Source organism: Enhydra lutris, unplaced genomic scaffold (genome assembly GCF_002288905.1).
Source record: "Enhydra lutris kenyoni isolate GAN:26980312 unplaced genomic scaffold, ASM228890v2 scaffoldscaffold47, whole genome shotgun sequence".
NCBI classification, from domain to species: Eukaryota; Metazoa; Chordata; class Mammalia; order Carnivora; family Mustelidae; genus Enhydra; species Enhydra lutris.
Genome location: NW_019154131.1, coordinates 327,321 through 349,387, shown reverse-complemented (window position 1 = coordinate 349,387; position 22,067 = coordinate 327,321). Strand labels below are relative to the sequence as shown.

The 22,067-nt window shown below is 46.4% G+C and overlaps 1 protein-coding gene across 3 annotated transcripts in view; it reads right to left on the bottom strand.

Annotated features, from left to right (window-relative positions):
• Positions 1-22,067, bottom strand: part of LOC111156595 (ninein like) — a 143,355-nt gene that overhangs the window by 52,453 nt on the left and 68,835 nt on the right. For all 3 annotated transcript variants that reach the window (XM_022517580.1, XM_022517582.1, XM_022517583.1), the window contains exons 3-8: positions 16,073-16,169; positions 11,207-11,385; positions 9,317-9,383; positions 7,517-7,707; positions 6,651-6,803; positions 3,491-3,661 (exon numbers count right to left, since the gene is read on the bottom strand). In XM_022517580.1, coding sequence (XP_022373288.1) covers positions 3,491-3,661; positions 6,651-6,803; positions 7,517-7,707; positions 9,317-9,383; positions 11,207-11,385; positions 16,073-16,169 — 858 coding nt within the window. The remainder of the gene's footprint in view (positions 1-3,490; positions 3,662-6,650; positions 6,804-7,516; positions 7,708-9,316; positions 9,384-11,206; positions 11,386-16,072; positions 16,170-22,067) is intronic.

Below are 22,067 nucleotides of genomic sequence, written 5' to 3'. Positions count from 1 at the left end.
ACCCTCATCCTAAAAAAGTAACTGACACAGAAGATGGATGTCCCAAGCAGAGGACATCATGGGGCTTGACAGGAGACCAGGGGAGACGCCTTTCTCCCTGTGAAATAACTTGCTGTGTGGACCCTGCTGGCCCTGGGAGCTGTATGAGGAGACCTGACCTGAGCTCAGTGCCACTGAGAAGCAAGCAGAGGAGTGTGCAGAGATCCCTGACAACACCCCTGGGACGCCTTCTCCCGAGTGCCTGTCCAGGTGAGCCCCTAACGTCCACTCTGCTTAAGCCAGTTGGAGTTGAGTTGTTATCATTTCAAGCTAATAGAATCTCTGTGAAATGTGTGTACGGGTGGGTGGAAAAATGATCTGACAGACGAGCCATGGCCCAGCACCACAAAGAGTGGAGCACTCTTTTCCCCTCAGGGTTCTGAAAATAAGAGAATAAAACAATTTACATGTATTGTACCACAGGAATAATAAACCATACCCGTAAACCCCTCTGCACAACTAATAACACTTGCTGCATTTGCTTTTCTCGTCTTGAGTGTTCTTGACCCCTGCTTCTTTCTATGACGTCAAAAAATCAGTCACGTCCAAGTCCAGAGGCAGGCACCACGTCAGGGCCTGTAGATAAAGAGCCACCGCATTCCCAGATCACACGTGGGAATGAGGCATGCTCCCTTTAACTTATACCACAGACTCTTGATTTCCACTGCTCCCCCACCTCCCAAAGCACTTCTGAAGAGAAATGACAGAAGGCAAAAACATGACAGGTCACAGCAACAGCTTCCTGGTCAAGGAGAAAGGAGTCATCAAAACCCACAAGGGATGGGTAGAAACCGGTCTCCAAGACAGCCCCGTGCCCCTCGCCTTCTGGTATCCACTCCCAGGGCCTCTCCTTCCACACCGAGCAGGGCCAGCCCAGGTGACCCACAGAGTACTGAGGAGGTGACAGCATACAGCTTCTAAGGCTGGGGTGTGGCAGACACATTGCCTCCTCCCCACCCTCTCTGAGATGGTGCTCCAGGGAAGCTGCTGCCCAGGTGTGAGGACGCTCAAGCAGTCAGAGGAAGGGGCCCTGTGCAAGAAAGGAGGCCCTCCCACCTACAGCAAGTATCAATCTGCCAACTTGGAAGAAGCAGCTCGGCCCCAGTCAGGCTCTCACAAGGCCTCTGACCAACCTCAGGGGAGACCCTGGGCTAGAACTACCCACTAATTCCCAAATTCCTGACCCACAGAAGCTGTTCTGTATAAGAACAGTCATCGTGTGTGAAGGTGTAATTCAATGGTGATTTGTTGAGGAGGGACAGATAACCAATCCCAGGCCTCCTCACAGAGCATCCCTGAGGGCCTGGCCAGGAAGTGCCCTGAAATGGCCAGGCGTCTTGAGAAGCTGGGTACATGACACCAACAAGTCCAGGTTGAGGGCTCACTCAGCTGGGTGCTTCCTTAGGCAGCAGCCTGTGGTCTTGACCACCAACGTCACAGGTAAGCAGTTTCTGAGAGTGCTGCGGGCAGGAAGGGGCCTGACTCGGCATGCCAGGACCTGGACCACCTGTCCCACTTACTGGTGCACAGGCAGCCACCCCATCTGTCACATGAGACAGAAACACCTTCCAGGCTGCATGAGGAGTAAATAACATCACAAACTTCACAGGTCCTTGCTTGGTGCCAAGTGCTGAGAGTTCAGTAAACATCGTAGCCTTTCAACATAATGAAAGCAAACTTAGAATGCAACTGGTAAATTATAAATTGCTAAAGAACTGGAAATACTCTGTGATAGCAGGAAAGCAACAAAAATGTTAAGTTATGAAATGTCAGAGGCAAATTTGAGATTCACCATCTGTCAGGTTATGATGGCAGCTGACCCACCTCCAAATGACAGGGAATCAGAACATAGTTTCAGGGAGAATCCCCAAACCATGAATTCCTTTGCTCTCTACCCTCCCTAGCGGCCAATCTGGTGACCTGGGCTTGGCCTGTGGCTCTCAGAACAGTTCCAAGGGCCAGGTGCCCAGGCCTGTCCTGGCTGTTCAGGCTCCACCCAGGCTGCTGGGTGGTCACATTCAGCAATGGCTGAGTTGAGGTCCAGGAGGGACTGGCTCAAGGTGTCAGGAGGCCTGTCTTAGAGGCTGTTGCTCGACTCCTCCATGTAGTGTTAGTTTGTGTTAATAGGCACATTTTGAGAGGTAATCTGATGAAACCTATCAAGAGTTAAAACTCATAGCTTCAGGAATCTGGCCTACAAAGAAATACCAGCATAGAAACAGGAAGATACATATACATTTTAAATGCCAAGATTTAAAACAGAAAAAAAATCTACATGTACAACAACAGAGAAAAGGTAACATAAATTAACAAGTATATGGTATACAGATTTTGCAAAAAAAATTTTAAAGCTGGAATATCTAAAATACGTATTTCTTCTCTGTGTTGGGGAAGGGCTCTATAGTACTCCCATTAAGCTGTTAGGTTGCTCCTCCTGCAGAGTGGGAGCAAAGGGGATCAGGCTTTACTATTTTTCTTTAAATTTTCTCTACAGTTGACACTTTTTTTTTTTTTTTTTTTACAACAAATTCAGAAATGAAGATCATCAGTCTAGCTTACCAATACACTTCCACACAGTGTGTTCTTCCCTCACCCTTGTCCCGCTCCCAGAGCAGGCTCCCTCCAAACCCCAAAGGTCTGGCCCTAAGCTCCTGGGGGAAGTCAGACTGGCCCCCGCTGAGGACAGCCAGGCAGCACACCTCTCCATGCCTCACCCAGTGGAGGGAGGGTCTGGGCAAGCTGGGGTCTGTGGGGAGAAGAGCTTGCCCAGGCTGGCAGGCAGCTCTGACAGAATTCAGGTTCACTACAGAGCTTGTCCTCAACAAATGGAAACACTCAGACTACTGGGACTGTGACATCCAGTAAGAGTCTCTACCACAAGGAAGGAAATTTCCTTCCCTTGTCTGGGACTGACTCCCTCATCCAGGCAAGCAGAACATCTCCAAGGTTAACAATGCACTGAAGGGAATGTCAGTATACTAAAACCTATTTTCAAATGGATTTGTTTCAGACTGTTGTTTTTCTGCTTATTTATTATCTTTTTAAATTAAAAATCTCCTATATTTTAAAGATTTTCATTTATTTGTCAGAGAAAGAGAGAGAGAGCACACGCACAAGCAGAGGGAGCAGCCGACAGAGAGAGAAGCAGGCTTCCCACCAAGTAGAGATCCAGAGGCAGGACTCAATCCCAGGACCCTGGAATCATGACCCCACCCGAAGGCAGACACTTAACCGACCAGGCCACCCAGGCATCCCAAAATCTCCTATATTTTAATAGCAAAAAATACAGAAGAAAGTGATTCCAACAGGCCTTTCCTACATGGGGTTCTCTGCAGAGAGTTAAGGGCCTATGTGTCTGGGACACTCTGTCCGGCCTCCTCTGTGTGCAGAGGGCCCCAAGGTCCCCCCGGATGTTCTCCCAGGGGCAGCTCTGAAGAGACCAGTTCCAGACCTGCAAGATCTCCCTGCCATTCGGAATTCCCTCCTGGGCCCACAGGGCGATGAGCTGCTCGGGACCCGCAAAGCCAGTGCCGTCATCAATGCTGCACAAGAGACGCAGGCCTGAGCACACAGACACAAGGGACGATGTTGTGGCAGTCGGGCAGCCACCCTCCTCCAGGACCTGCAGGGAAAGCAAAGGGACCCGTCAGCACTTTGGCCTCCTGTCCATTTTTAGGATTTTCCAACCTCAGCAGCCTATGCTCAGCCCTTCGCTGTCTTGTTCAGGCCCAGTAAGAACCACTCACACAGTGACTAGGAAACAGAGACAAGGCACCATCACACAGTGTGCCCAAGACTGCATGGCTCTGTGGGCAACAACTTGGATATTTGAACCCAGGGCTCTGGACACCCAGCCCACTGCCTTTGCAAGGACCCTGGTGCCTGCTCTCCTACCGTCCACCAGAGGTCTTGCCCAGGAAACGCATCCTAGGGCCCTTGTGGCCTGACCAGTCAGCACAAGCTGCTTGGTGGGAGACATGAAGCAGTTTTAACCTCTCTCCCCGATGCAGTAATGGTGAGCACCTGGCCTCTCAACGGGAGAGCCGGAGATGGCGGAGATGGCACCTGCCAATGCTAGAAAATCCAGCCTATGGAAAGAAACCCGAGACGTGCTTGAAAAGAGGAGGTGGAATGGCCCAAAGTCACACATTTCCCCAGGCCTCAGAAACACATCTCACAGCTGACAGAACTGGGGAGTTTGAGCTTTGTTTTTTTTAAGATTTATTTATTTATTAGAGAGAGAGAGACAGTGTGAGCAGGGGGGAGGGGCAGAGGGACAAGCCGACTCCCTGCTGAGGATGGAGCTGATGTGGGGCTTAATCTCACGACCCTGAGATCCAGACCTGAGCCAAAAATCAAGAGTTGGATGCTCAACCGACTGAGCCACCCAGGAGCCTCAGAACTGGGGAGTTTTAAGAAGAAGGGGAAAAAATCTCTTGGCCAGAAAACTGATCTCTTACGGTTATGGGCTATAAGAATCCGTCATCAAGCAGGGTTATTTTCTGCTGGGGCGCTTGGGTGGCTCAGCTGGTTAAGCATCTGCCTTTGGCTCAGGACATGATTGCAGCATCCTGCAGTGCATCTGGATACTTGCTCAGCGGAGAGTCTGCTTCCCACCCCCTTTCTTCCTTTGCACCTCCCCACCACTCAGGCTCTCTCTTGCTCTCTCAAATAAATGAAAAAAAAAAAAAAAAAAAAAAAAAAAAAAAAGAAAGAAAGAAAACTTTAAAAAAAAAAAAAGAGGATTGTTTTCTGCCAGGCAGAACAAGCATTTGCTGTCTGAGGCCACAGGAATGAGGAGCAGCTGCCCCTTCTTTCTGGCCACCAGGGCTTCCACCACACTCCAAGGGCTCCCCTCCTTGCTCGCTTCCTTCCAACCTCCCTCACAGGAGTCTCTTGCTATTCCCAAACATTCCAAGTTTGTCTCATTGCCTAAAACACTGTCCCCCAACACTTCCATGGTTGTGCTTCCTAGGGCTCTGCTCTGACAGCCCCTCCTAGCCCACCACGCCCCCTCCCCACACTCAGTCCTCAGCAAGTGCTCCCAGACCCACACACCCTCATCTGTTCACAGTTGTATTCCTACCTCTCCAGAAACACTTTCTCATGAACTGGTGCTCACTAACTTGTGCTAGGTACTTTACAGCCCTATAAAGCAAGCGTTTGACCCAGGGGAGCGAGAAGCTCAAGAATGGCTTGGAACGTGGCCATGGCCATGTGGAGAAGCTCAGATGCCCAAATGCACCCCGACCACCCTTATCTCCCTTCCACCTGTTTCCTTGGTGAGGCCTGTGAGCTTGAGGACAGGTGTGTCTAACAGAAGAAGGTGGGGGCTGGGCTGTATACCGGAGGGCCCAGCAGCACCATGCCACCCCAGAGCCCACATACACAGGACACAATACCCTCCACCCACAGCCATGTGGGCTCAGGGCACTTCCTGGGCAGTCAGGTGTTCCTTGGGCCCTGCCTTGCGCCCCACAGCTCAGAGCCCTGGCCAGCTGTGCCTCCTCATTGGGACACAGGAACAGGGACAGCTCCACCACAGAGGAAGCACCCTCCTTCCACTGGCACCAGGCACAAGCTGGTGGGACTTCATTGTGGCCTCTGACCTTACATGGCCTGACACTTTCCTTTAATGCTCTTAGTTTCTTCTCTGTCCATTCTCATCAGGTTCAGATTCAGAAGCTGGACTCTCAGATTACCCAGCCTAGCAGAAACAATGTCACTGGTCCTGCACCACTGCCCACAAACTATGGGATCAGCCACATCAGCAAGCCTCTTCAGAGAACCATGCCCTGTGATGGAAGAGGGAGGTTTTCCTGTGCTGGGATGGAGAAAAACCAAATGCTAAGCCAACAGTCACCAAACGAGATCACAATGAACTCATTTATTTATTATTAAAATTTTTAAGGAATTTACTTATTTAACAGAGAAAGAAAAGACAGAGATTGAGAGCACAAGCAGGGGGAGTGGCAGGCAGAGGGAGAAGCCGACTCCCCACTGAGCAGGGAGCCCGATGCGGGACTCTGATCCCAGGACTCCGGGATCATGATCTAAGTCGAAAGCAGATGTTTCACCGACTGAGCCACCCAGGTGTCCTGAGATCAAATTTAAATAACTGCCCCAAATCTGCTCTCCTCTATCTGCAGTGACCTGGTATTTGTATGAGAGAGAGAATTTAGGAATATAGGACAGGGAGAGCACAGGGTAAGGAGTACCAGGGGAACTACTCCTAGGGAAGGTATGGAATGCTCTCACTGCACCACAACAGGGAGGAGAGAAGGAGCTCTCCTACTGGAAGGCAGCCTATCCCACAACCAAGGAAGGCTGCCAGGTAAACCTCATTGAATACTAATGAGGCACCCATTTTACATATGAAGAGCCTGTGGCTCAGAGAAGGCAAGTAACTCAAACAGGGACACACAGCTAGGGAGGGGCAATGCCAGATCGGCCACAAGACCTGTGTGGTTCTAGAATCTAGGTCACATGGCCTCCCACTGACACACGTACGTGTACACACCCCCACCAACTCCCAGGTCTGCGAAGATGCTGAAGGCCAGAGAGCAACAGCACTTATTGCTGTGGTTCAAGGCTTAATCATCCCATTTTACCTGGTAATGAGACCAGGACATGCTCGGTTTGACAGGAGTGGAAGATTCTGGAAGTGAAGTGGGCCCATGATTGAACAGGCCAAGCTGGAATTCCTCAAGACTCACTCTGCCGTCTCCGTCTTGATCCAGTTTGTTAAATAGATCCTCCAGTTCCTAGACAAAAGCCACCACACCAGTGCTGAGGCCACCACCACCCAGGCCTTCCCTCCCCAAGCTGGGCAGTCTGCTCATCCTTACCAAATTCAAACTGTCTGGGACACTCTGACCTCCCTTGACTCTGGCCTGTGACATCTCCACACCTGGTCACTTTCCACCCTGCTGTGAATGGATGCCACCTGCACTTCCTAATTCCACAAATATCCATTCAGAGTCTACCATGCCAGGAACTCACTGGATGGTAAGAAGACATACATATGGAAGGTGCCCTGGGCCCCCAGCAGTTCAGGAACTACCAAGGACAGCAGAGCTAAGAAGAATTTTACCAAGGGGGAGCTTCCCCATCACCATTGCCCACCCCTGCAGAAGGAAGGAGGGGTGAATTCAGCCCCTGGGGAGCACAGCCTGCTTCGGAGGGCATGATATGTGGGCTGGATGGTAGACCTGAGCAATGCAAGAAGGGGTTAGTGTACTCTAGGCAGAGGAAGGGTCAGGAGTGAAGATGCTGAGATGTCAGTGAGGCAGGCCACTTGTGACCTGCGTGGGTGCAGACCTCAGCAGCAGCACTGGGAGTTATCAGAAGACTTCCGACCAGAAAGTAGTACAACCACATCAGTGTCTGGAGAGTGAAGGGACTCCCCAGACCCAACATCAATCTGACCATTGCAAAGAGCCCGTCCTCCAGTGTGGTCTGCCTTGGCCCCTCTCACCTCCTTCTCCAGTCCCTGGAGCCCGATGCTTTCACAGACGATGGCCAGCTCTTGTTCATTGAGGTGGCCGCTACTGCCAACACCCAGCTCTTCCCAGATGACCCGGACCTGGCTCTCAAGGGTGTCCAAGGAGGGGCTGCAGGGCTTCTGGAGACACCCAAAGACCTCAGAACCCCAAGCTGGCAGCTGACCTGAAGCAGGGAGAGTGACAGGTAAACCCTATGCTTTAGGTGGAAGCACCTGGGGGGAACACACCAATGCTGGCAATGTACTCTGAAACCAGAGGGACAAGCAAATGGACACTCAAGTAGCAAAGCGTCAAAGGTGATGGGTACATGGCTGTTCGTTTCTGTGTTTGCAGATTTGCATAATAAAATGTCAGTGGTGGGAACCTTGTGGTCCATGTGGGGAAAGCTTTTTCTGAAGGGAACCTCCTAAGTCAGAATTCAGACCACTGAAAGCACATAAAAGAAGGCTGTATTATTTGTATTTATCAAAAAGAAAAAAAAACAAACAAAAAAAACCCCCAAAAAACACACATAAAAATAAAACCCAAAAAACTAGACAAGTTATTTAAAAAACAATTTCGAGAAACTTATGTTTCTGAGCTTTGCCAGAGAGACAACTTGTGGAAGAACACAGACGTGGGCATGCCCACGAGAAGCCATCCATGGATAAGCCTTGCTTCAAGCCAGACATCCCCTCCACGGCAAGTCCATACTGGCCTGTGTGCTCACGAACAGCACTGTGCCAGGCTGAGGAAAATGCCTTCTTTGAGATCCCTTCTAGCTTAAAGAGTCTGAAATTTCTAAAAGCACCTCTGATACTAGGGTTTTTTCTTCAGGAATGGTAGAGGAGGTAAATCAATCCTCTGAGGTCTGATATGAGTTTCATGCACTACTGTCAGCTCTAATCCAGTGCAAAGGTTCCTGCTCAAGGCTAGGAGGAGCCTGCGGGTGAAGACCCCAAATCCCACCATGTACAACGTTCCCAGCCAGTCCTTCCTCTCCTGCCCTAAATTTATACTTCGAGGCCAAGGAAGTTAAGATGTGGTGGCCTGGCTGCTCTTCCTGATCTATGTGCTTCGTCCAGCAGCACAGATGGGTGCTCAGGTCAGTCCCTCAGACATCCACCAAAGTAAACAATGATCAGTGGCCCTTGTCCTTAAGGACCACAATCTAGAGCATGCTTGGTTCCAGCTGCTGATTTTTAATCCAACAGAAATTCAAGGGCAATTCAGGTCTCTCCCTTTGAATCAAGTTTCTGTACTTTCTGCCCTGTGACATGCTCAGGGCATCCACAGACCCACATGTGGGTACACTGCTGCTGCCTTCTGGTTATTCCTCCAAGGCTCCCGAGGACCAGGATTATGTCTGGCATTTCTTCTGGAGCACAGACAGGGCCACTGACAGCTGCCAAGATTGTTTGCACACAGTTAGGAAGAGGATCTGCCGAGGCCTGACAAATCAAGAAGGCAGTACAACAGACCTGAGACCACCCGAAGTCCATGCCTGCCAGCTGGGGTCACACAGGTCCTCGCAGACTATGAGACAGGGCAGGACATACTGCTCATTGAGCCAGCGGCCTCTAAGGGTCTGTCCCCAGGGGATGCTGAGGATCAAGTGACCACCTCCCAGCTGGGACTACCTCTGGAATAGGGGGCTCCCCAGGGACACCACCCACTCTGCATGCTTCCCAGGAAATTACACATGGCTGGCTCACTGCCTAATGACCTAGTTCCTTGAACTTCAAAGCACTGGTCAAAGGGAGGCAGCACCAACCATGAAGCTGTGGCTTTACCTCGTGCTTCAAACAACTCATTCTGAGGTTCTTTAGCACTTTCAGCTTCTTCGTCTGACTTGAGACTCTGTGAAAATGAAAAGAGAAAGATATAAATTCCCCAGAGTATGCGGCAGTGGCCAGAGCTCCAGGAACAGACAGAAAGGTATGTTCTGGGGTGGGGAAGGGACTGAGGAAGAGGAACAACAAGCTGGTGAGATGTAGCTCCTCGAGGGAAAGCCCACACCTGCAGGAGGGCTCTGCACCCAGGCCGAGAGACGCCGACACAGAGCAGCTCCCTCTCACAGACTAAGTGCTACAGTGCAGACACAGGGATACAGGAAGTTCCTCAACATAAACCAAAAATCAGTAGTTCACACTAAAAACATAATCAGGCACTTGTACCCTAAAAGGAGAGAAAATGCTTCCCAATCAACAGGTCCTTGTGGCACTGGCTTCAGACACTAGCACTAGAGAGGACTGGCTGTGGGGCATGGTCAACCTGCCATCACACCACATCATCTTGACATAAGCTTAATGGTCCTCACCTCTCCGCACCCCATTCCTTATCATCCTTATCAGTTCAGTCAACAGTTGGAAGGAGAGTGGCTTTCTCTGTCTCTCCAAGAGCTCCAGGGACAGCATAATGTGTAGCAAACACCTGACACCTCAGGGCCCTTTGCAAGCTGCACCATGCAGAGTGCAGGCCACCAAGAAACACTTGACTCAAGTGAAAACCTCGTTATTGTGGCCAAGTCAGCCAACTAAAAGTCAAAGTCTGCTTTTGACAGTTGCTGTGTTTCCCATGACTGATCCTGGAAGGAATGCCAAGTTGACCAAGACTCAGCACCCCTCAGAGCCAGCACTGAAATGAGAGTGGAATTTTTCTAATGCATTCAGCCCAACCAACAACCTTAAAAACAACATTTTCCCGTGTTCTAATTCTAGGGATCCAAGATGGTTTTACCAAGCAGAATGGTACAATGGAGATAGAGCTGACGCCTCAGACCTCCAACTCTAAGGACCAAAGATTAAAGAGGACAAAAAAGTGAACACCTGAGGTTTGCTGGTATTGTCTACGCATATAACACCCCTGAGCAAAGGGACTCTAGGATTAAAGTAGATATGTTTGCCTCAACAAATGTTGAACACATAAACAAATTAATGTGAGAGGCCCAGAGCTGTCTTACTAAAAATAAGTCCCCATAAAGCCCCACCAGACAAAGTATACATCACCGACAGCAGGAACCAGGAACCTTCTGAAATCTTGAAAATAGGTCTAAGGAATCCATGGTTAACTTGAAAGCTGTGGCTCTGCTCATGGGTATTTCCTGACACAAAGGCTGTTGGGCTCCAGCAGCCCATCTCCTGGGTTGGTCCCAGCGGCAGTGAACAACTCAGGGACAGGCAGGGCTAGAATTAACCCCAAAGGCCCTGGGAGGTGTCTGGTACATCTTCACCAAATTTTAAGTGTGTGGGCCTTGGTATGTTCTAAGTATTCAAGGCAGGTGGGACTGTGGGTTTGGTACTTCCAAATTCCTAACCTTGCAGGAGCATCAGAAGAGCATCTTCCTTTTCTTTCCTCACTCCTATGAAACCATATAACCAGTCTTCTTGCAGTGCTGGGGGAAAGCTGGTGGTCGTAAGCAGGGGAGGGAAAGAAACAAGTGATTTGGGCACCAATTCTCTGCTGCCCCAATATCTAAAGGAGTAACTCGCTGGCCAGAACTTCCCTGCAGACAATCAGACCCAGAGATGCTTTAGAATGAAATGTCATTTCCCAATGTGTACCCATGTTTCCGGTGACTTGAGATGCCCAGGAATGCCCACTTGTCCTCACATTCTCTTGTAGTCATGTCACCATAACTAATGAAATGGCGACCCGGGGTAGGGAAGGGGAACTGGACCCACCTCCACACTTTCCAAAGATGCTGAGCGGCGGAGCTGGCCTCTCCCAGGGGTCCAGGCCTGCTGTTCTGGTAAAAATTTGGCTCCTACTGCAGGGCCACCTGGCTCAGGCTCGGGCCGGCTCCAGCGACCGTACCACTTAGAGCCGCTCACGTACTTTGGCGGGACAGCACGAGAGGCCGCTGGAAAGAGAACAGGAGGTTTGGTGGGGGGCCCACAAACACTGCTGCAACACATTCCAAGATGTGGAGTGCTGCTCTCACAGATGCACACAGAGAACGTCTGGAAGAACAAAGAGAACAGTTAACAGCGGTCAAATGATTCTCCCTAACCCTCAGGCACGGGACTGAGACACCCAGGCTGGGAGACGGGGACTTTCTACGCTAAACCCTCTGTGCTGTTTACATTTTTCTTTTTTAAAAGATTTTATTTATTTATTTGTCCAAGATTGAAAGAGAGAAAGAGAGAGAGTGCACAACCATGCGTGCACAAGCAACAGTAGTGGCAGGCAGAGGCAGAAAGCAGACCCTGGGATTGTGACCTGAGCCAAAGGCAGACACTTAACCCAACTGAGTTACCCAGGTGTCCCTGAGTGTTTTCTGAGCATATTTTGCTTTTTTTTGTGGAGTAAAAGACTACTACTAATAAGAAAAGACTTCTTGAGACTATGGACTCTGAAAAACAATCTGAGGGTTTTGAAGGGGCAGGGGGTGGGAGGTTGGGGGAACCAGGTGGTGGGTATTGGAGAGGGCACGGATTGCATGGAGCACTGGGTGTGGTGCAAAAACAATGAATACTGTTACGCTGAAAAGAAATAAAAAATTTAAAAAAAAGACTTCTTGTTTATATAATAGAAGACTAGTACTAATGGCTTATTAGAAAAAAAGGAAAAAACCCTCCAATAATCCAGTGATATACTGTTTTTTTTTTTTTTTAATTTATTTGACAGAGAGAGAGATCACAAGCAGAGAGAGAGAGAGAGAGGAGGAAGCAGGCTCCCCCTAGCAGAGAGCCCGATGTGGGACTCGATCCCAGAACCCCGAGATCAGGACCTGAGCTGAAGGCAGAGGCTTAACCCACTGAGCCACCCAGGCAGCCCCGACATACTGCTCTTGAGATCAGAATGTCACTTACCACCCTGCTCACTTCTGGACCCAAGCTGGGCAGGACCATCAGGGCACTGTGGGCGTGGACCACACACACATCCCCGAAGGCTGAAACTTTGCAGGTCTGAAGTCTGGCACAGAGGCAGGCTCGGGTTTTAGTTTGGGATTCATGACAATCCCTTAAACCCTAACAACCCCTTGTATTTCCTTCTTCTCTCCTGACCTATCCACTTCTGTACAGAGCAGCTGGGGCCTCTCAGACAGAGAACAAACAACACTGACTCTGTGTGGAATCTGGGTGGGGAGGAGACAGACTGGGGAGGGCATCATGGCAGTGACCAGGAAAAGACACAGGTTCAGAGAAAAGTAACCAGAGTGGGCTGGCTGGACAGAAAGGCATAGGGTCCAGTGAAGAAAGGCCAGGCCAGGAAAACTGAGCAGCACTTCACTGAGAGGTGTCATGCTCCTTTGAGCCAAGTACCACACTATTCCTTTCTTCCATGTCCCCAATAGCCAGGCCACAGCCCCTGCCCTTAGGACCACATCAGACGAGGGGGCTGGGCACAGCCTGGCCACATGGAAGCATAGTGATACCAGTGGCAGACAGACACTGTGGTCGAGGAAGGAAGATGCCGAGCTCCACATGGGATAGATAGACTGTGAAGTGACAGCATGACATTTAAGGCATCTGACAATACTCAGGGTGAATACAGCATTGCTCACCTCACTGGGGTACTTGAAGGTAATCATGGACACTATGCCAATCACCCTGGACAACAGGAATGTGATGTGCTGAAGAGGAGGGCAAAGTGTCCAGGTCAGCAGAAAGAAAACAAGAGAACCTCTGAGCAGACCCAGTGGCATTTGGAAGGGGGAAGCTACAAACATGGAAAAAGGCTCCCACCAAAAAGCTGCCAAAAGGCTAAGTGAGGACCAGTGAATCCAGGCTCCTGCATCTGAGCATGGTTTCTGGTTAGAGAGAGGCTGCAGGCTGATTAATATGGGCAGAGGAAGAAGCTTCCACAGTGAGGTGGTTTAGGAAGAGGGGAAAGTTCTATCAGGCAGGAAGTGGGAAGCTGGGGTACATTAAGGAAACCAAGCACAGAAAACTCAGAGTGCCTCTGATACTCCCCACCTTTGGCTGGCACGAAGCAAGGAGTATCAGGCCACACATATGACCCTTTAAAAACCTCTGAAATCCAAAAGAAAAGAAAAAAACAAAGAAAACAATAAAAAAGGAGAATAAGTGGAAAAAACCTCCAAGTCCTAGAATAGTTCCTTTCTCTTTGGAGGAACTGAGCGTGCATCCACAGATCCAGTTTTATGTTTAGAAGCTCCAAGCATGGGGGCGCCTGGATGGCTCAGTGGGTTAAAACCTCTGCCTCGGCTCAGGTCATGATCCCAGAGTCCTGGGATCGAGCCCTACATCGGGCTCTCTGTTCAGCAGAGGGCCTGCTTCCCTCTCTCTCTCTGCCTGCCTCTCTGCCTACTTGTGATCCCTCTCTCTCTGTCAAATAAATAAGTAAAACCTTTAAAAAAAAAAAAAAGAAAGAAAGAAAAGAAGCTCCATGCACTCTCCAGCATGGGAGGGGACCTGCAGTGTCAGGGACTCCACACCTTTCCATTCCTGTACACCATCACCGTGTACACATTCCCAAATCCTGTGTTCCTAAAGGCCAGTGGTCTTCTTCACTTCTTAGAGAAGAAAAGTGTCAGATAAAGCAACCAGCGAATGCCCTGAGGGTCCTACACACGGTTCCCACCACTCGCCCCATGGCAGGGTTCTCTGCACTATACCCAGGTGCTCTGCAGCCTTCGGCAGTGGAAGGAGTGGGTTCTGTCTACGCTGCATATAAAAGGGCCCGGGGCTTGCAATTGGAAAACTGTGACTCGAGTCTTGGTCATCACTTACTAGTGTGGGATATTGAACAAATAAATCCCTTCACATATCAGGCCTCAGTTCCTCATCTGAAGAACCTCAGGGAGTCTGGTACACTGAAGACAATCAATGTGAGCTCTCATTCTTTCTTCCCTGCCCCAAGCCCTCCCACACTGCTATCCCTGCTATCCAGTCACGTAGCTTCTCCAGACCCAGGATCTGCCATGGCAGGAGGCTGCCGGGGGCCGAGGGAAAGAGCTCCCTGCCCGATCTGCTCATCAATTGCATGTCTCCAACCTCGAACACAGTGCCCCATGCCCCCTTTCACTCACCTGCCCAATACTCATCAGAGACAGCCAAGATGGGTCGGAAGCATGGCTGCCACTCACAGTCTCAAGTCTGATGGAGCAGGTACTAACAACGATATCTGTCAGCATCTTCTCACCCTTACCCCACAATCTACATGCCCCTGAATGGACCATTCTCCAAACCCTCCCTCCACCTCCTGAGCACTACCAAAGCCAGGGGGCAACCCCTCCGGACACCACTTCCACTTGGGCTATCTTTGTCCCAGCAGCCCCATTCCCATAACGGGAGTCTAGTTAGGCCTACCAGCACAATGTAACACTACTGTCTGACAAAAGACACAGCGAGGTCTGTCTCCGGCTGCTGGCATCCTGCCTGCTCTGCCAACCTCCGTGGTCTGGATACACCTGTGTCTGCACTAAGGTTTCAATTCTCAAAACTTCAGCTGCTCTACATCTACTTTATCTTGTCAACAGCCCATACTGTAAGCACAGCACATGATATTATTTGACACCTGTGATACCCTGATTTATCATGAGTATATATTTGCTCTTCATCTCTTCCCTGGCTCGGAGCTCCTAAAACCCATGGAATTTCCTAAGTGACAAGAGCAACCAAACCTGAGTTTATGTTAATGAGGTGACTTCTGGAAAGCCCCTACGGTTGGGGTCTGGTTGCCCAGGGACACAACCATGTGATCCGAAGATCAGCAGAGAGAAAACAAGAGAACCTCTGAGCAGACCCAGTGGCATTTGGAAGGGAGAAGCTACAAACAGGGAAGCTACAAACCCTGACCTTCAGGGAAGGGGGACAGGCTAGAGATGGAGTTCAATCACCAATAGCCAATGATTTGAACCATCATGCCTACATAATGAAGCCTGCATAAAAACCCATCAGGATGGGGTTCAGAGAGCTCCTGGGGTGAACACATAGAGATTGGGGGAGAATGGCGTGCCTGGTGAGGGCACAGAAGCTCTGCATCCTTTCCTCACACCTTGCCCTGTGTCCTCTTCCACCTGGCTGTTCCTGACTTACATTCTTTTATAATAAACTAGTGATCTGGTAAGTAAACTGTCTTCCTGAGTTCTAGGAACTCCTCATGCAAATTAATTGAACCTGAGGAAGGGGTTGTGGGAGCCTCTGATTTAGAGCCAGTCACTGGACCTGAGACTAAAGTGCAGCCACTTTGTGGGACTGAGCCCTTGGCCTGTGGGATCTGATGCCATCGGCAGGTAGGCAACGTCAGGGCTGAGTTACAATGTAGGAAACCCACGTGGTGTTGGAGAATTGCTGGTGTGGGACAGACTACCACACATCTGGTGAGCAGAAGTACTGTGTATAAAGGAAAACAATAGAGCTTCTCCTTTCCAACACTATTGCACAAATAAGGAAGCAAAAGAAGAAAAAACCCAAAGTCTTATCCCAGTCCACACAGGTTAGCAGTAAGGGAGTGGAGTTACAATTTAGTTCTCAGACCTGCTATAGTCTTCAATCTGAATATCACACTCCAGAAGATAACAGGTAAATAATGAAAACAACAACAACAACACTTGAATTAAGAGGAAGAAATCCTCTTACTTGATTCCAAAGAACTACTGTCTTCATCAGAGGAGCCAACACCAGCACTTGATGACAATACTGCCACAAAACCTTCCTTAAATTCCTCAAAGTTAACCTGGTGAATATAAGAAAAGAGAGGTTAGCACTACTTTCAACAGATCTTAGCATTTTGTTTTTATTCTCAGATGGAAACATCTTAGTGTTGCCTTTAGCTCTGAGACCATTCATTTTCTCTAATATTCACTTAAGATTTTAAGTAGAAAAATATAACATGAAAAGTAAAAGTAAGCCACAAACTAATCACCAAAAAACCCCTATTACCAATTTTAATGATTAGAAAACAGTACCCAAAAGGGGGATCTGATGATCATAAAACATTAATATACATAAAGAAAATATCCAGGCTATCGCCACCCCAGCAAGAAATGGAATAATACCAGTACCTTAGAGGCTCCTCCACCATGGTTCCTTTCCTAATTAAATTCCCTGCCCCCCATACTCTGACTTTTACGATATTAACATCTTTGCTCTTGTCCTCATTTGTATGCATCCCAGAACAATATGGTTTAGTTTCACCTCTTTACAAATTTGATCTAAATGGAATCATATGCATATATTCTTTTATATCTGGCTTCTTAGACTCTATTACTTCTGTAATATTCATTCAAGCAGCCATGTGTAGTGCATTTTCTCTGCTGTGTAATACTCCATTGTTTAACATGCAAAAATGTATTAATCCATTCTTCTACTGATGGATATTCCCATTGTTTCCAGTGGCTGGTTATTTTTTTAAAAAATGCTTTGAACTGCATTGCATATGTGTTTTTAGGAGCTTCTTAGGAGTATGTGCTGAAGAATAGGATTGCTGGGCCATAGAATGTGCTTTTAAATCCTCTTGGTGAGCTGAATCTTTTACTGCTATAAAATGCTAACCCTCTTTACTTCAGTAATGTTTTTTTACCATAAAGATCTAGCTTTCTTTTGGTTAGTATTTACATGATATATTTTTTCACCAAATTTTAATAATGTCAATTTTTTATATCCATATATTTCAGGTGTCATTTATAAAATCTTTTTTATCTTTATCTTTTAACTATTTAGTCTATTTACATTTAATATAATTACTGATATATTTGGATTTAAATCTACTATTCTATTGTGTGTTTTCAATCTGACCTGCTTGTGTTTTCTCCCTGGTTCTCTCTCTTAGGATTTACTGACTTTTTTTTTTTAGTACTTCATTTTCCTTTTATTAAGTTAGAAGTTATATAGTCTATTTCCTTTCTCTGACCATTTATCCTAAAAATTATAACACAAATCCTCAGCTTATCAAAGTTTACTTTCAGTTGATAGTTTTACCCTCTTCCATGACGATATGAAGCCGATGTAACACTTTCATCTACTAGAGTCCTGACTTTCATGCCTTTCTTATGAGTTGCCATATATTTGAACTTGTTCCATTTTAAACACCCACAAAATATTTTTTGTTTTATATAATCAATGTTCATTAATAATTATCCAAATATTTACCGCTTTGTTTTTCATTTGTTCTTGTATTTCTGACCTTCTGTCTAGGATAATTTTCATCTATTTGAAGTACATGGTTTAGAATTTCATTTTTCTTAAGTATGCTGATGCTAAATTCTTTTTAGTTTGATTGTCTGAAATATTTTTTAATTTCACTTTCGATAGACTTTTCAAGCAGATAAACAATTTATTAGAAAAATAGTAAAAATAGTAAAAATGACCAAGATGTCCACAAATGGAATGGGTAAGTAAATTATGATATAGGCAAAAAATGAAATGATGATGGAAAAAACACTAACAAGATGAACTGTATTTCACAGATATAATATAGAGTAAAGGAAGTCAGAGAGTATGTACTGAGCATGTACTGTGTTTTTCCATTCTACAAAGATCAGAAACAGGCAAAACATATCTGTGGTGTTGGTGTTAGGACAATGGTGGCCTTAGTGACAGAGGGTCTGAAAGGAACATGGGGAGGGATTCAGAATGCTGGTTACCCAGCTGTGCTCAGTATAGGATAGTTATTGAGTGTGAACTTCTGATATGTGCTCTGTTCTCTATGGGTGCTTCAATAAAAGTCACACAGAAAGATGTCAACAGAAGGGCTTATGCACGTCAAAATATCACCAGTAAATGCTGGTGTGGAGCTGTAGGTCCAAGTATGCTTCTCAAATCTGGCACAGAATCTGAATGAGAAAACCTCTGTTACTGCCACTGAGCACTAAATGTAGCTGTTTGCCTGGGATACACATGTTATTGTAAACTGACATTGGATTATTTGTGTATTTCTTTATTTTTGTCTCCCCAACTAGCATGTGAGGACACTGCCGGCAAACAGTAGTACTCAACAAACATTTTTTGGATGTGTTGGCCTCTGTATCTTTTTATAACTGAGCAGAACTCCCCTTCTAAGGGGTTCATTCTTTCACTTTTACTCTTTTTTTTTTTTTAAAGATTTTATTTATTTATTTATTTGACAGACAGAGATCACAAGCAGGCAGAGGGGCAGGCAGAGAGAGAGAGGAGGAAGCAGGCTCCCCGCCGAGCAGAGAGCCCGATGCGGGGCTCCATCCCAGGACTTTGGGATCATGACCTGAGCCGAACACAGAGACTTTAACCCACTGAGCCACCCAGGTGCCCCTCACTTTTACTCTTAAAGGATCTTTTTGCTGAGTATAGAATTCAGGTTGCCAGATGTTTTCTATTAGTACATTAGAAATACCTCTCCACTGGTTTCTGGCTTGTATTGTTATATCTGAGAAGGCAGCTGTCCATCTAACCTAATAATTACCTAAATAAAATACATTTATTTTTGCCTGACAGCTTTAAAAAATTATTAAACTTATCATTTTGAGGTAACTATAGATTCACATGCAGTTATAGGAAAAAATGCAGAGATCCTGTGCAACCATCTCTGGCTGCTTTTCCAATGATTTCTCTATGTTTACTTTCAGTTTCACAATAATATGGTCAGGTGTAGATGTCTTTGTAAATATGCTACTTGGAATTCAGTGGGCTTTGGGGATCCTGAATCTGTTCTGGAAGGTTTTTTTAGCTATTATATATTCACATAATGCCCCACCTCATTCACTCCTTTCCTCCTGGGATTCCAAATAAAGGTATGTTGGAAGGTTGGACCTCCTCATTCTACCTTTACCTTTTGTTATATCTTCGTGCTGTATTCTGAATGATCCCAGTTACTGAATGCTCTCCTTGACTGTGTCTAATTTGCTTAAAGAGCTGTTAAACTCTTGCATTAGGTTTTGATTTTGGCCATCACACTATTTGATTCTAAAAGTTTTATTCGGTGATCCCAAAGTCCTGGAATCGAGCCCCACATCGGGCTCTCTGCTCTGTAGGCCTGTTTCCTCCCCCTTCTCTCTCTCTCTGCCTGCCTCTCTGCCTACTTGTGATCTCTGTCTGTCAAATAAATAAATAAAACCTTAAAAAGATTTATTCAGTTCTTTGTTCAGATTTATCATTTCTTAGAGTTCCCTCTTTCCTATAGGTATTTTCAAGCTTTGAAAAAAACTCCTAACACAGTTAGTCACAACAGTTGTTTTATATTTTGTTTGCAGTAATTCCACTACCTTACAAGCTGTGTGTCTGCCTCTGCTGCCTGTTGTTTTTCCTGGTTCTTGCTCATCCTGTGTTATTTGTGTGCTGGTTATCCTTGATTGCATGCTGGTTATTGTATTTGACTATTAGACGGGGATAATTACAGATCTTGAATGCTGGCACTTCTTAAGAGAAGATTTTTGTTTGCTTTTGCCAGATGCCTCAGGGCACCACCTGAGCAGGACCACCTTTAGCTAAATGAGGTTTATCTAGACCACTGAGAGGTGACAAGCCCAGATAGCAAAAAGCACAATGGCTGTTTCAGATCCTTCCTTAAACTGGGGGCTAGTTTATCAGATTCTCTACCTTGGGTGAGAATCCTTTCCTCCAGGGAGTAAAAGGAGAAGCAGACTCCCTGTGAGCAGGGAGCCTAATGTGGGGCTGGATCCCAAGACCCCTGGATCATGGCCTGAGCTGAAGGCACACACCTAACTGACTGAGCCACCCAGGCACCCCTCAACCTGTTTTTTGACATAGATTTCCCTGGTCCTCTAAGGTCCCAAAGACCACATCAATTTCAGTTTCTCAGAAATAATGGGGTTTTGTGTGCTGGACTGAACCTCTCTCAGTATGTGACTTACAGATTTTTAGACCGGTAATTCTTCACTGACTTATTTCCTCTTTACCATTTTCAAGATCTTTGTTTTTATGATTTTGTTCAGCTTTTTCAGTAGCCCTCACTGGAAGGTCGGCCTGAGTGTGCTAACCTGCTACTACCAGAATGTTGAAGCCTATTCATACTTTTTTAGGACTGCATAAATTTCATCAGATGGATCTAGCAGAATTTATTTAAGCAATCTCATATTTAAAAGGCTGTTCCCAATATTTGGCTATTTGAATCAATACTAGAATGAATATCTTGCATAGATTTCATTTCATATGAAGATATACATGATATTTCATCGATTATCACGTCCCTAGCTTCTGCATGTTGCATAGCACATATTAAGTGCTCAAAAATACCTGTTGAAGGGACGCCTGGGTGGCTCAGTCAGTTGAACATCTGCCTTTGGCTCAGGTCATAATCCCAGGATCCTGGGATCAAGTCCCTCATGGGGCTCCCTGCTCAGTGGGGAGCCTGCTACTCTCTCTGCCTGCCACTCCTCTTGCCTGTGCTCTCTCTGACAAATAAATAAATAAAATCCTTAAAAAAAATACCTGTTCAATATATGGAAGCAAAATGAAATGACAACTTTACTTGATCTAATCTTTGATTTCTTTTGTCTTTGATAATACTTATCATCTGATTTTCTTCCAACCACTAAACAGTAGTGGGATCTGATGGCCAAGTGTGTTGCCATTTTACCTGATACTATTGTTTTTTCTGAAAGATTTTATTTATTTGAGAGAGAGACAGAAATATTGAGAGAGAACATGAGCAGGGGGAGGGGCGGAAGGAGAGGGAGAGGGAGAAACAGACCCCTTGCTGAGCAGGGAGCCTGCCATGGAGCTCCACCCTAGGGCCCTGGGATCATTACCTGAGCCAAAGGCAGATACTTAAACAACTGAGCCACCCAGGTGCCACTATCTGATATTATTCTGACTATTCTTGTGTTTCTGAGTTTCCTTCCTTCATAGCTCAAGAAAGGGGGAAGAACAAACCCACAATATTCAGGTGCTTCACCAAAAAGGACTCACCATCATCTCTGTATAATCTCACACTCACTCATCACAAATAGAGGTTAGACGCTGTGATTGGCAATCACTTTCAACTCGAAAATTATTATCAGTAACACTATGTTAAGAATTTTTTTTCAAGTATATGCACCCCTATGTTTATTGTAGTATTATTTACAACAGCAAAGATACAGAAGCAGCCCAAGTGTCTGTCAAGAGACAAATGGATAAGGAAAATGTGATATATGTATACAAAGGAATACTGCTCAGTCATAAGAAAGGATGAGATCTTGTCATCTGTGTCAACATGGATGGACCCAGAGAGTATTATGCTAAGTGAAGTAAGTACAGAAAGACAAATGCCATAGGATTCACTTATGGTCATCTAAAAAATAGAATCTAAAAAATAAAACAAATGAATAAACAAACAAAAATCAAAAGCAGACTCATAAATACAGAGAACAAATTGACTGATGATTGCCAAAGAAGAGGTAGTAGGGGGATGGACAAAATGTTGAAGGAAAGTGGGAGATATAGGCTTCCAGTCATGGAATGAGTAACTCATGAGGATAAAAGGCACAGCATAGAGAATATAATTGATGATACTGTAGTAATATATGGTGACAGATGGTAGTTACACCTGTGGTGAGCATAGCATAACATATATACTTGTCTAATCACTGTAATATACACCTAAAACTACTGTAACATTGTATGTCAACTATATTTCAATTTAAAAAATAATTATTTT